Source organism: Sinocyclocheilus rhinocerous, unplaced genomic scaffold (genome assembly GCF_001515625.1).
Source record: "Sinocyclocheilus rhinocerous isolate Xijiao unplaced genomic scaffold, SAMN03320098_v1.1 scaffold3117, whole genome shotgun sequence".
Lineage (NCBI taxonomy): Eukaryota > Metazoa > Chordata > Actinopteri > Cypriniformes > Cyprinidae > Sinocyclocheilus > Sinocyclocheilus rhinocerous.
Window position 1 is genome coordinate 365,473 of NW_015629109.1, and position 13,728 is coordinate 379,200.

The 13,728-nt window shown below is 35.8% G+C and overlaps 1 protein-coding gene across 1 annotated transcript in view; it reads right to left on the bottom strand.

Moving 5' to 3' along the window:
• Window positions 1–489: 489 nt before the first annotated feature.
• Window positions 490–13,728, bottom strand: part of LOC107738831 (hepatocyte growth factor-like) — a 28,560-nt gene continuing 15,321 nt past the window's right edge. Inside the window, exons 9-18 of the mRNA XM_016550719.1 lie at window positions 11,590–11,723; window positions 10,769–10,862; window positions 7,903–8,039; window positions 6,778–6,810; window positions 5,564–5,675; window positions 4,513–4,587; window positions 3,649–3,786; window positions 3,462–3,568; window positions 2,182–2,324; window positions 490–2,084 (exon numbers count right to left, since the gene is read on the bottom strand). Of these exons, the coding sequence (XP_016406205.1) occupies window positions 1,902–2,084; window positions 2,182–2,324; window positions 3,462–3,568; window positions 3,649–3,786; window positions 4,513–4,587; window positions 5,564–5,675; window positions 6,778–6,810; window positions 7,903–8,039; window positions 10,769–10,862; window positions 11,590–11,723 (1,156 nt within the window). The 3' untranslated portion in view covers window positions 490–1,901. The remainder of the gene's footprint in view (window positions 2,085–2,181; window positions 2,325–3,461; window positions 3,569–3,648; window positions 3,787–4,512; window positions 4,588–5,563; window positions 5,676–6,777; window positions 6,811–7,902; window positions 8,040–10,768; window positions 10,863–11,589; window positions 11,724–13,728) is intronic.

The window sequence follows — 13,728 nt, forward strand, 5'->3', positions numbered from 1 at the left end:
GCTTTTGTTCATCTTTTGTAAGTCACCTTGGAGAAAAGCATCTGCTATACGCATTCTTATTACTTATTCATTATTTATTATTATTAAATTTATTCTTTATTAACATCTGCCAAATGTATAAATGTAACTGTATTAATATTTTGAATAATTGTTTTTAATATTTGTAAAATATAAAAAATATAAAAATTTTTAGTCATTCTGTTATGTGCTTTTGTCATTTTCTTTAGTTTTTATTTAGCTTTATTTTTCTATCTAATATTAAGTTTATATAATATTTATATTAGCTTTTATAAATTTTAATCATTTTAGTTTTAGTTAACAGCACTGGTGAGTAGGAATTACAATATTACAAATTACAGAATAATTTTTTTTTTTTTTTTTTAAAGGTTTAATTATTTACAAATAAAACAAAAAATGCCACAGGTATATTTACTTACATTTTAAAAGTTGAAAGTACAAAACAGACTATAAAAATAGTGTTCAAAATAACAGCAGCCTAGATATTCAATATTAAGACCATTGATGGCAGCAGCGCAGAAAATCACAAAACCGGTGTTAACAAGACAAAACAAGTGTGAAAACTGATAAAATGTAAAAAAAAACAGGCACCTTATATACACAGCGAACATAATATTTACAATAAAATACATTTTCGTATTAAAAACGCAATAAACATGACTTAAAACAGTTACCCTGCCTGTTGTCAACTGCATTACTCTATTTAGTACTGCAGTTTGATTAAGTATCTTTGCACTCTTGGCTAAACTTGGACTTAAAAGACCCTCCACATGGGCGACGCACACATGTGTGGCTTATAAACCTTCGGGGAGCCGTCTTTGAGTCGAAACACACTGTTATGACCCAATATTTTCCTTTAAAGACATATCGTCCTTTTGTTTTGTTTACAAATGTTATTTCAAAATCTACACGCCAGATTAAACACAATAAACACTTCTGGAGGATGAAATGCCATGACTTAAGTCGATCTATAAAAGATATCAATAAATACTTCGCAAACTGCGTATGAAATTTCGACAGATATATTACACCATGTGAAAGCAAAGGCCTTCAGATGTTTGTACTTTCAGATCTATAAGACCTACGGATGTACAGAGTGACATTAGCACACTCTTTAGAGTGCAGTACACGAAACAGCCCCAAAGGGGCCACAGAACGCTCCAAACTGGAGTAAGGCAAGGTGCGAAACATTAGAATGTCACTGAACCCTTCTGGAAGTGTGTGATAACATCCCATTCCGGAATGAATACCAGCCGCAGTGCAGACTGCCGATTCGTGAAGTGGTTGATGTTGAAAATGGTGTCTAGCACATCGTCCTCATAAGTTGCACCTAAAATGCCTTCAAAATGACATACAATGAAGAACATTCGTCTGTGAACAAGTGATAATGTCTGAAAAATGCACCCCAGTGGAAACAAAAGCCCCGTCCTGTCTGAAAACGTTGGGTTATTGCCATCTTCAAGTATCTCCAGGGAATGACATTTAGAACATCTGCTCTGGTCTGAGACAAACATGTTTCTGTGGATTGACACCACAGTTTCTTCTTATTGCTTTTCTTTCGTCATTTATCCATCTGTCCTTAATTTATAAGGGCTAAATCACCAGCCACAACAAACTTCTAGAGAGTTCAGAAGTTGTAATTTCCTCCATTTGTTGGTTTAAAAATAATGTCTGATGTCTGATTTTCACAGACTGTTTGCGAAAACATCAGATATTCTTGTCTTGCAACCTTTCCATTCCAGTGGTTTTCATTTAAGCTAAACTCTGGCCTCCAAGTTGTTTGTATACGAATCATACAGCAACCATGGTCTTCATGTTGTCGATGCTAAAAAACGCAACGCACCATTAGTTCTATTCACCAAATCTGTGGAAAATATAATAATCTAGTAACTTATTTCCAAGTCTGAATAGTATTTGAAGACTTTGCGGATCCATTCAGAGTAGAAGGCCACGTTGACGAAGACGGCAGGACGCCTGGCGACGGCACATCCGCGGCCGTTGATGCTCACACCCACTATGACCTTGCTCTCTCCTTCCTGGCACACCAATGGGCCACCGTAGTCTTTCTGTAAGAGGTGAATCAATAAGAATAAAGGTTACACTCATGAAACAAACACCGTCGTCTGAAACGATACTCCTCAAAAACCAGGATCTGATTCGTACCTCACAAACACCTTGGTCTCTCTTGCCTCCAGCGCAGATTTTGGTCTCTGTGATGGGCAGAATACCCTTGTGGCTTTGGGAACACCTCTTGTTGCTGACAATTGGAAGTCCCACCATCTTCAGACTGCCCTCATGACCTGTGCCTAACAGAGAGGTCAAAGGGTCAGTTTTAATAGAAATCTAAAGGTCTGGAAAGGTTTGAATGCAAAAGCAATTATCTTTTATTTATTTGGCCCTGTATCTAAATAACTCAACACGGGTTTGGGAAAATGAGTTAAATATGAGCTAAGAATGTTTAGTTTGTACTAGTGTGTATTTGAATGATGATTAAAATAGAGTCAGATTAAATATTTATTTCTGTATCTTGTTCTTGTTCCACAAGATACAAACATGAACAAAAGATGCCATAAGTCATTGGGATTATTATCAAGACCATCTGAATGCATTCTAGAGCTGTGTTTTGAAGACCGGGGTTTTCAGATTTTGTACTGCCAATTTAAATAAGTAAATTCCCATGTGGAAAATAAGTAAATAATTAAGTTGATAATGTAGTGTAGATTAACCATAATATATATTTTATTTTATATTTATATTTATATAAAATACATGAATTCTATATTAAATAATTTATAAAATATTAGCATTATTTATATCAGCACTAATTCAAAGGAAAAAGGTATGAAAAAACATATCTGCGTGTATACACACACACAAACACACATATGTGTGTGTGTGTATACACGCAGATATGTTTTTTCATAAATTCATATATTAACTTTGAAAGCCTAAACAAATACATTCTAGGGCAGTTTTGAGGTGGACAAAGAGCAAATAGAATTGAATATACCACAGTACAATAGAAAAGAGTTGAATAGAATGGAATCAGTAAAGAATAATTAACAATGGACCATTGCACTTTGGATATTCATTCATTTTTTAAAAATCATTTAACCCTTCAGACTCTATTTAGTTATTTTGCATATTATAACCAGAGAAATATGTAGTAATTATTTAAAATACTTTTTTGGGGGGAGTGGGGTTTCCAACCAAAAAATAAAACTGAAATTAACAGTTTAACAATGATTACATTTGTATGGAAAATCATAATGAGATTTTGATCGAATTGATGCAATTAAGAATTAAGTAATAAAAAAAATAGGCATGTAACCATTTTACTACAATTAAGTCTTTATTCTGATTATTGTAAATAATCACATTAATGATGCACATGTAAATGTAGCCAATGTTGCAGAATAGAATAGAATAGAATAGAATAGTACCTTTAGTGTCTCCCCAGCCATACATGAGGCAGTAGGTGCCTTCTGCAACAGCACATCCTGCGACAGGAAGCAGCACAGTTCGCACATGCTCAGAGAGAGGGGCAGGCCTGGGCATAAGACTATGAGTTACCATAAAGATGGTTGGATGGATGAGAAGATGAATGGGCAGATGGACAAATGCACTTACGTTGCGAGTTTGAGCAGGGCCAAGTTGGATCCCTCGGGCCCGCAGACCACATGTGCGATCTGGAGACCCTGTGTGCCGGTGGACGCGTTGAGATGAAGAAGCCCCACCTGCACGGTGTACTCCGAGAGGTCAGGAACGCTGAGGAACGCGCAAGAAACACTATATATGCATATATGTCAAGTACAGAAGTTATATGACAACTAAAGTATGCAACTTAATTATCTCAGTAGAATGGTGTTAAGTCATTTGAGCCTTCTGAAAATATATAATCTGATGTGGATCGCAGACAGAGCGGAGAAGACTTTCTACAAGCGTGAGATATGTAAGTTGGCGAGCATCCCTGGTAAAGTCATCTCCAGTTCTGATCAAGGCACAGAGGTCAGTTCTAGCATCCAGCCCGGCCTGTGTCTTCATGCGAAGCATAAGATAGCTGAACCCAACAGGGAGCAGATCTGGGGAATGTAGAGATGATCTAAAAGCCAGACACACTCGTTCTCCTTCTCCTTCTGTCCCCCTTTTCCCCTCAAACTAAACAGAGCCAGCAGGTTTTCACTCAAGTACCACTGAAGCAGATCCACAGGCGTATATCATGCAGCCGAACACAGAGTCTAAACAGATGCACCACTGACAGAGCAGAGAGCCATCAGTCACAACTCAAGCGGATCTGTCACTACTCTCTCTTAAACCGGAAACTCTGGATCCGCACGTCTCATAGAAAACATCAACTGACAGATGGGAACACAAGGCCGGGACAGGCCAGAATCATGCACGCCCAAGAATGAGGAAAACTCAAATGTGGTTGTATTGACAAGAGAGAGTAGCTAGTTAATAGTGGATGTAAGATGGGTTGGATGGAAGGATTACCAGGTAGAGAAGCACTGTTGATCAGTCAGAACCCATTCTTCTCTGATGAGAGAGCCACCGCACCAATGTTTGTTCCTGCAGGAGGAGAACCAATTAGAATGTGTCGTTATGTGTCGTTACTGTCTCCCATGCTATAAATATTACATATTTTAATGAATTTTCTAGATACTAAAACGTATTATTTTAGCCAAATATCCTAAATCATAATGCCAAAAAAAAACAACAACAATATTTTTGTGTTCCAAGTAAGTTGCAAATGTGTTTAACCTTTTTTTTTAAAGACATTCAGCATGTACAAACCAAATAAGTAAATTTGACATTTTGTAAATTAGATGTTATACTCATTCTCAAACTTCTGTTTTTTTTTCCAATAGAGAATGTACTCTTCCTTAAATTACATCACTATACTGTACATTGTAGAAGGTTGTAACCTGCAGTTGTACCTAAAAGAGCTTTTTACCTGATTTAACCTATGAACTTAGTTTTGTAGGTATAAATATCTAGTTTAGACATGAAACTCCATATGGTTTACATGCAATATGCTAGCAATCACTTCATTTCCTACATGGCACAAGTCAAATGGCCCCTGCTGATTTTGAAGTCTATGATATTGCTTGCTCAACACTTAAATAGTCTGGTTCAGTTAGTTCTAAGCCGGTCCTGCATCATGCTATTAAGATTTTCTCTGAAACCCTCCACCTCCCCTAGCTCCCCCTGTCTAGATCTGCCTAAATCAGATCCATACTTGCTCTGCAGCAGCATGCATAGCAGAACTAGTCTACCAAGACCAAATTCTTTAACATTGTCATGTCCATTAACATGCTAAAACTATTCCGAGAGTTGTCATGAATGAAATAATGTATTTACATTATTTCATTGATGTTATATAATATTTGGACTAACCAGTTAATTTATATGTTACAATTTTTTGTGTATATTTAATATTTGTTTAAAACACAGTATTCTTTTTATCTTCATATTTGCTTTAAATTATTTAGGTTGACTTAGATTATACACAATACTTCACACTGATCAAACGGGAAGTGTGTACCCTTTCTGAATGCTGACCACCCAGCTTCCATCCTCTGCCCGCTGCACCTGCATCCCCCCAACAATTCGCGTGGTTTTGTGTATAAAACAAGATGGTTTTGGTCCTCCACCTGCTGAGAGCAAAAGAGGTAACTGTTAGAGAAGACTTCATGAAAAATATAATACAGTAAAAATATGCATTTTTTTGAAGACATATTGTATATGCACTATAGAATATCATAGTCAAGTGGTTTCATGACCCAGAACGTTGAACATAAAAACACAAAACTGCACAGACCCAATAATAAACAAAATTAATAACAGGCTGAAAAAAATGTAAATGTAATTATGTACATTTTGTGAAAGCAAAGCAAATGAATCAATCAATCTATACAACTCAATAGGACACTTGTGCTATAGTTGTTGCAAATCGGCCCTAATTTTTTATATTTCATTTTTATGTTTTTAATATTATTTATTCTATTTATTTTTATTTTATTATTTGCATTTAGCACATTTTTTCTTTGGTGCCTGTGACCACAAGAGGCCAGCGACCCACCAATTGAGAACCACTTTATGGTTATTATCTGCTAAAAAAACAACAACAAAAAAAGAATAATTTTAACTTACTCTTTTGATGGTCATCCGATGACACTGACTTACCTGAATAATAAAGACATTAAATGTTAGTTTGCACTCAAAACCAGCAACGAAATATTATAATGAAACATTTCACGTGCATATTACCCATTGTTAAAAAAACTTTCAGACAAATTTTCATTAATTAAAATGGTGATATTGTTGAAACTTAAAAAGAATCTAATATAATTTGGATAAACCTAAATATAATCATGGAACTATACCCAGAACATGTTTCCTATTATGATGATGAATGCCAAGCCTGCACAAACAGCAACTCATTCATCATCAAGACCATCACAAACGTGCCTGAATAAAACACAATTATAAAAATCCAGCTGCAGTGACACAGCTGCATGGGCACAAAGATGACGAGGACTGCATCTGTCTGGCATTGTAGTGTGACGTTTTTTATATTTCATTTTTATGTTTTTAATATTATTTATTCTATTTATTTTTATTTTATTATTTGCATTTAGCACATTTTTTCTTTGGTGCCTGTGACCACAAGAGGCCAGCGACCCACCAATTGAGAACCACTTTATGGTTATTATCTGCTAAAAAAACAACAACAAAAAAAGAATAATTTTAACTTACTCTTTTGATGGTCATCCGATGACACTGATTTACCTGAATAATAAAGACATTAAATGTTAGTTTGCACTCAAAACCAGCAACGAAATATTATAATGAAACATTTCACGTGCATATTACCCATTGTTAAAAAAACTTTCAGACAAATTTTCATTAATTAAAATGGTGATATTGTTGAAACTTAAAAAGAATCTAATATAATTTGGATAAACCTAAATATAATCATGGAACTATACCCAGAACATGTTTCCTATTATGATGATGAATGCCAAGCCTGCACAAACAGCAACTCATTCATCATCAAGACCATCACAAACGTTCCTGAATGAAACACAATTATAAAAATCCAGCTGCAGTGACACAGCTGCATGGGCACAAAGATGACGAGGACTGCATCTGTCTGGCATTGTAGTGTGACGCCGCGTTCGAGGAGACAATATCCACAGACACAAACTCAATACATAACATCCAACAGGCTTTGAAAGCTACAAATGATGACAAAATACCCCTGGCATGGAGTTCGAGACCCTGTCTGTCATCATAACCCGAGTTGTGTGCCATTCAGAATTAAACTGAGAATGTGTATTACATTCCAACTGGATTCCTGAATTTGAAATGAGGTTGTAGAATGTAGGATTTTAAGGAAAGGAATTTAGGGAAGTGGAAAATGTACTGCATATTGAATGAATTAATATAACTAACTAAATATGTAGTGCTATACACTATATTGCCAAAAGTATTGGGACACCCCCTTCTAATGAACAGGTTTGACTACTTTAATAATTTCCATGAGTACAAATCTTAATTTTTAAGCATATGATGATATTCTAGAGAATTGTGGGCTTCTAATTTTATAGCAACAGTTTGGACAGGACCCTTGTGTCCCAATACTTTTGGTAATATAGTGAATGTAGTTTTTAGGATGGATGGATGGATGGATGGATGGATAGATGGATAGATGGATAGATGGATGGATAGATAGATAGATAGACAGACAGGTAGAATGTTGGCAAACACCAAACCAGAAGCCAACCTGAACCAGTTTGAAGATTCGCGCTAGTCTACACTGGTCTTTTAACCAGGAAAAAGAGGAGAAAAAGAGGAGAGAAACAGGAAGTAGGAACTCACATCGCTCTAGTCCGCAGTAGTCCCAAGGAATGGAGGAGTTGGACGTGTAGCACCATGGCCCGTGCTTATCTCGGTCTGGATTCCTGCACAAGTTCAACTCTAAGCCCGCGCTGGCCTTCGCTGACTGCAAGTCTCTCCTACACACACACAAAAACAAAGAACAGGAAATCAGCTACTCAGTTCAGAGAAACAAGCCAGCACAAGAGGAATGGAAATGTTGACTCGTATGTCGTTGTGTGACAAGATGTTCAAAGAAGGAATCATATTAATATCATCCCTCCAGCACCCATAAAAGTTCGAAAGTATGAACTCAGAACAGTCGCTGCGGCTCTGCGTATTACACCACCTGTCCTCAAGGCTACACACAAGCCAGGCCGAAACTGCACGCCAAGCGACTACTACAGAGTTGACTTACAAAGAAAATAAATCCTAGAGCGAGACAGACAGCCCTGGGATCGCAGGGGCTGAAAACCCAGAGTGAAAAATGTATAGGAAGCAAAGAGTGATAGAGTGGAGAGGTAAATTCTCGTCCCCGGTGACCAAGCCAACGTTGAGTTTTCTCAGAGACAACCTTTCGACCCCATGTGAGGCAGACTCACTGGCTGGACGCCATTTGAAGAAGCTGATTGGCTTTGATCTGCCCATGTTTTGAGAGCGGGGGACAGCACTTCCTGGGGTCAGAGGTCACTCCTGCAACATGTCCATCTGTCTGTGCCATTTTGGCTTTTAAAATTCCTGTAAATTAAGTGATGTTAACAGCTGAGGAACTACAGGATGCTGAGCGAGTTGCTTTATGGGGCATTTGTCTCCCGTGGAACAGTGTGTGGTATTTTCTGTCCTCAGTGTATCAGTGATGAATATGAGCGGCCCGGCTCGCCCTTCTCTGTTTGTTATCACTGCCTCAGTTCTCTTTCAATGTTGTAATACTGCCTGATAACCGCCTTCAAAACAAACTCAACATCACTGCTAATAAATGACTTCTACAAAGAAAACTGGCTCCAAAAGTCAACAGGATCCCACGAGAGAGCAAAAGTGCAAAAAAGCGCTAAATATTTCAAAACCTAGTGATCTGCCTCCCTGCCTACATAGACAGCTGTCTCCTAAGACGGCATCCTAACTGGAATGGAACATCGTGAGTGACCAAAGCCCAAAGTATACTTCGGCCGCCCGCGGTCGTGATGGTCCGCACACTGTCCGCATGACGTTATTGTCATTACCGGCAGGGTCTGTGGAAGTCCGCAGAAAATGAAGTACACCCGGGCCTTGATTTGAAGTGCTCTACAAAGTCAGGTGCCATAAAAATAGTGTTCCATATGTAACAGCACAAAACACTCACAACTGATTTCAGTACAGGCAATGCAAGATGAATGACACAATACTCAATACACAATATCTGTAAATATTATGGATAAAATACACAGATTTCAGGTAAAACAAAGGTATTTTTTGCTATTTTTAATTGATTACTTAATATTGAGCATTGGATTACTGATTTTTTTGTAGTATATTATATCAACATTTCACTCATTTGCCAGCCATCTTGGATCTTTTCACTAAACACATTGCATAATTAACTACATTTCGGAACAGATTAGCATCGAAAGTGTTAACAGCTTCTTAAAATTTTAGAAATCTGTCATTAAGAAACAAACACTGATTGATACTGTATTTTGAATAATGAAGGGGACGTGCTCCCTTGATGTTTTTTATTTCACAGATATAGTGAGGACTAATTATCATATAATGAAACATTTTATTGACCTGCATTTATTATAAATCTATAGTTAAGAAAGAAACACAAAGAAACTATTTTTTATTTGAAATTTCCAGTGTGTCATTTCTGTAGTGTCATCAAATAGAATTTCAAAAATATTGACTGTGACTATGTTTCCAATTAGGTTATTAGGGCCTTATGAAATCTGCCCCCCCAAATTCAATTTTAATTTTTACTTTTTATTCCATTTTAATTATTTTGTATTTCAGAATTTTTTATTTGAAATTTCCAGTGTGTCATTTCTGTAGTGTCATCAAATAGAATTTCAAAAATATTGACTATGACTATGTTTCCAATTAGGGCCTTATGAAATCTGCCCCCCCAAATTCAATTTTAATTTTTACTTTTTATTCCATTTTAATTATTTTGTATTTCAGTTAATAATCAAAAAACTTGTCTAATCAATTCAATTCAAAACATTTTAATCACTTAACATTTTAATGATTTATTACATTTTTACAATAAACCTACTTTAATAGGGCCCATTTTTCCAGAATAAATTTTTTATTAATATTTTATGATTTAATCATTTATTATCAAAAAGAAGTGGTGGTAATCAAATAAAAGCATAAAACAACCGACAATTTAATCTTTTAATGTAATAGAATGAAAAATTCACAATTGCTTTTATTTTTGGGCTACATAACAGAGGTTTAAATTAAAAATATAAATTAAAAATGGTTTAATATTCTGTGAAATGCCTTAAAAATAATGTTTTAATAAATTATTATATTATTATTATTATTACAAGGAGTACATTCTATTGTACAATTGTAATATATGTCTGTCATAATTTCTTCAAGATAAAACAAACTTTTATTTTGTCAGGTTGTAGTGAAAACCTGCACGGCTCATTCACAAAGATACACACAGACCATGCAGGCTTCATATATAAATAGCAGTCTTTTGCGGTTTAATATTCACAATAGACACTAGTTTGAATCACAACTGATTACGTGTTCCCTACTTATTATTTCAGACAATGGCAGCCAGTGGCTTTCTTTGTACACTGGAATAGTAAGTATTTTGACTTTGAAAAAAATGACACATGGCAGCTTTAAATGGTTTCAGTGATTTCATGGAAACATGTACCTGAATGTGTGGTCGGCCCACAGCCCACAAGGAATACCAGATCTTGTTTTCGACAAATTACCACGGTAACTCTCCCCGTTGTCTTCATAACATTCTAGGACACAGATAAAACAGACATAAAGATAACATAAACAATGTTAACATGTATATACACATGCATGTACCTTCAGTAAAATCCATGCTTATTCAAAGCTCCATGTTTAGATTATTTATGGATTTGCTGATTGTATCCATGCTGTCATGAAGTAAGCATGTTTGAAATAGCATTTTATTAGTGGGGGAGGGCCAATTTCACGTCAGGGGCCACTTTACAATTGGTGGTTGGCAAACATGTAAGGGAAAAAAGTTTTTGTCTGTGCCAACATCTGACTGAAGTTTGAATGAATCCAGAGAGGCACTGCCCTGTCTCTCTGACCTGAAACCACAAAGGGACGCACGCTTCTGGTGAGAAATGTGTCTTTTGAAACACAAAGCTGGAACATTCATGAAAGAAGAGATTATTCTAACAGGACAGATTACACAATTTGTACAGAAGAATCTTTTTCTTTTAGGACTGCTTGTGTGACACAGACGAAGGGGAATGTGAGGGTACCCAGAACAAAACCACACTCGAGCAGGGTGCCAGATCTTTACAGGCAGTCTCCATATGTCCATGATGGCGCCTGTGCGCAAAACATCTTTCTCTTTCATCATTAAAATTCTTGTAAATTGTGATGAGCTAAGTGTTTTGGAACAACACAGTTCATTGTGTGGTTGAATATGGTTCATGCTTCCTAGCCATGCGGTGTGTGTAAGTGTGTAAGAAGTGTGTGTGGGCTCACCTGTGCTGTCAGAGCTCTCTGAATCACATCTGGGGATGTTGGTACAGAAAGCTTTGTGTACTTTTGGGTCTGTGGTGAAACACCAGGGAATTTCAGAGCCATCGGGGTTTCTGCAAAAGTTTTCCCTGAGATCCCTGAGTGGGACACAAACAATTTAGTAAAATCATTTTTGCATGTATATATTTCTCTTGCTTATTCTTTTTCAGAATGTTAGGGCCGATTTAGGATCAGTCAGATGTGAACAAACCCAAATCCTAGGATCAGCCCCTAACTAAGGGCTAGAATATAAAAAAAACAACAAAAAAACACACTTCGATTTTTGCCAGTAAGGTCCCACCTAGAGCAATTTTTCAAACGTTTTCAATACTGTATATTTGCAGTGTTTTTCCTGGAAACATAAAATTAAACATCATTGTGAAATTTTAATGTACTTTTTTATTTGGTCATTAAGTTTCCTCAAGACTGCATCATAACCTGCTTGTATGACAGTGTTAAAACAGAAATAAAACTGTCACACTGATTCAAAACTCTGACTAAATTATTCAAATGTGATGTTTTATATATTGAAAAGGTTTATTTAAAATTAATGCAGGTAAATATTGCTGTACTGTATATTGTTGAAAATTATCATTTAGCAAGAAGCATTGTAGAAAACATGCCTTCTACGATTTTTGTTGTATTTTACTTTATTTAGTCAAATAATCTGAATCTAATTGGTTTCAGTAGCTGTTTGGTGGTAAATAAGATTCACCATAAGGTTGTAAGAAATATAGGTAACGCTTTAGTATAGGGACCAATTCTCACTATTAACTAGTTCACTGCAAAAAATTGTGTATCTTACTTAGTATTTTTGTCTTGTTTCCAGTCAAAATATCTAAAAATTCTTAAATCAAGATACTTTTACTAGATAAGCAAAATGACATAAGATATTTAGTCTTGTTTCCAGGGGGGGAAAAACTAAATTAAGTGCATTTTGCTTAAAACAAGTAAAATTATCTGCCAGTGGGGTAAGTAAAATAGTCTTGTTTTAAGAATATTTTACTTACCCCACTGGCAGATAATTTAACTTGATTTAAGCAAAATGCACTTAATTTAGTTTGTCCCCCCTGGAAACAAGACTAAATATCTTATGCAATTTTGCTTATCTAGTAAAAGTATCTTGATTTAAGAATTTTTAGATATTTTGACTGGAAACAAGACAAAAATACTAAGTAAGATATGCCATTTTTTGCAGTGTTGCTTATTAGTGTGCCTATTATTAACATATTGGCTGTTTATTAGTACTTAATGTGGAATATTGTGCATGACCATATTCTACATTCCTAATCCTACCCAATACTTAAACTTAACAACTACTTTACTAACTATTAATAAGCAGCAAATTAGGAGTTTATTGAGGCAAAAGTCATTGTTACTGGTTTGTTAATGGCAAGAATTGGACCTTAAAATAAAGTGTGACCGAAATATACAACATATACATTTTGATATTTTATATATTTTAGCTATATCACCCAGAAACTACCTAACAAAGTCCTAGCAATCACCAGGGGCCTCATTTATAACCATTGCGTACGCACAAAACCTGCCCTGAAAGAGGCGTACGCCACTTCCTGCGCAAAAGGTGGGATTTATTAAAAACAAACTTGACGGGAAAATTTGCGTACCTGCACGCAAACTCTGACCAATGCGTACAAACTTTTTTTCCTGGAGCGAGAAAAGTAATGAAGTAAACAATGACTTTAACCTGTTTTAAAATAAGATAAGTTAAAATAAGATAAGATAAGATAATTTATCTTTATACTAAACTGCACATCTCATGTTATGAGAAAACATTTTTAGCGAGATCAATGATCAATGATGCGCACTTACTTTGATATTGTGGCGGACACTGCTGGATTCGGTGGAACGGTCTATTGTCCGGTTTGAATAGGACCAATGATAATAGCTTACTGTACAACCACAGCTGCACGGAGGTGTTGATGTCGTGTGAAGGCATCTCCACAACATTATGAAAAATACCACTGTATTTGAAGGATACAACTTGAAGAAAACGGTAAGATTTGCACGTTTCCTTTTTAAAATACTTTGTCAATGACGCGCAGAGTCAGATAATTGTATTTACACTGCAATAAATATAGG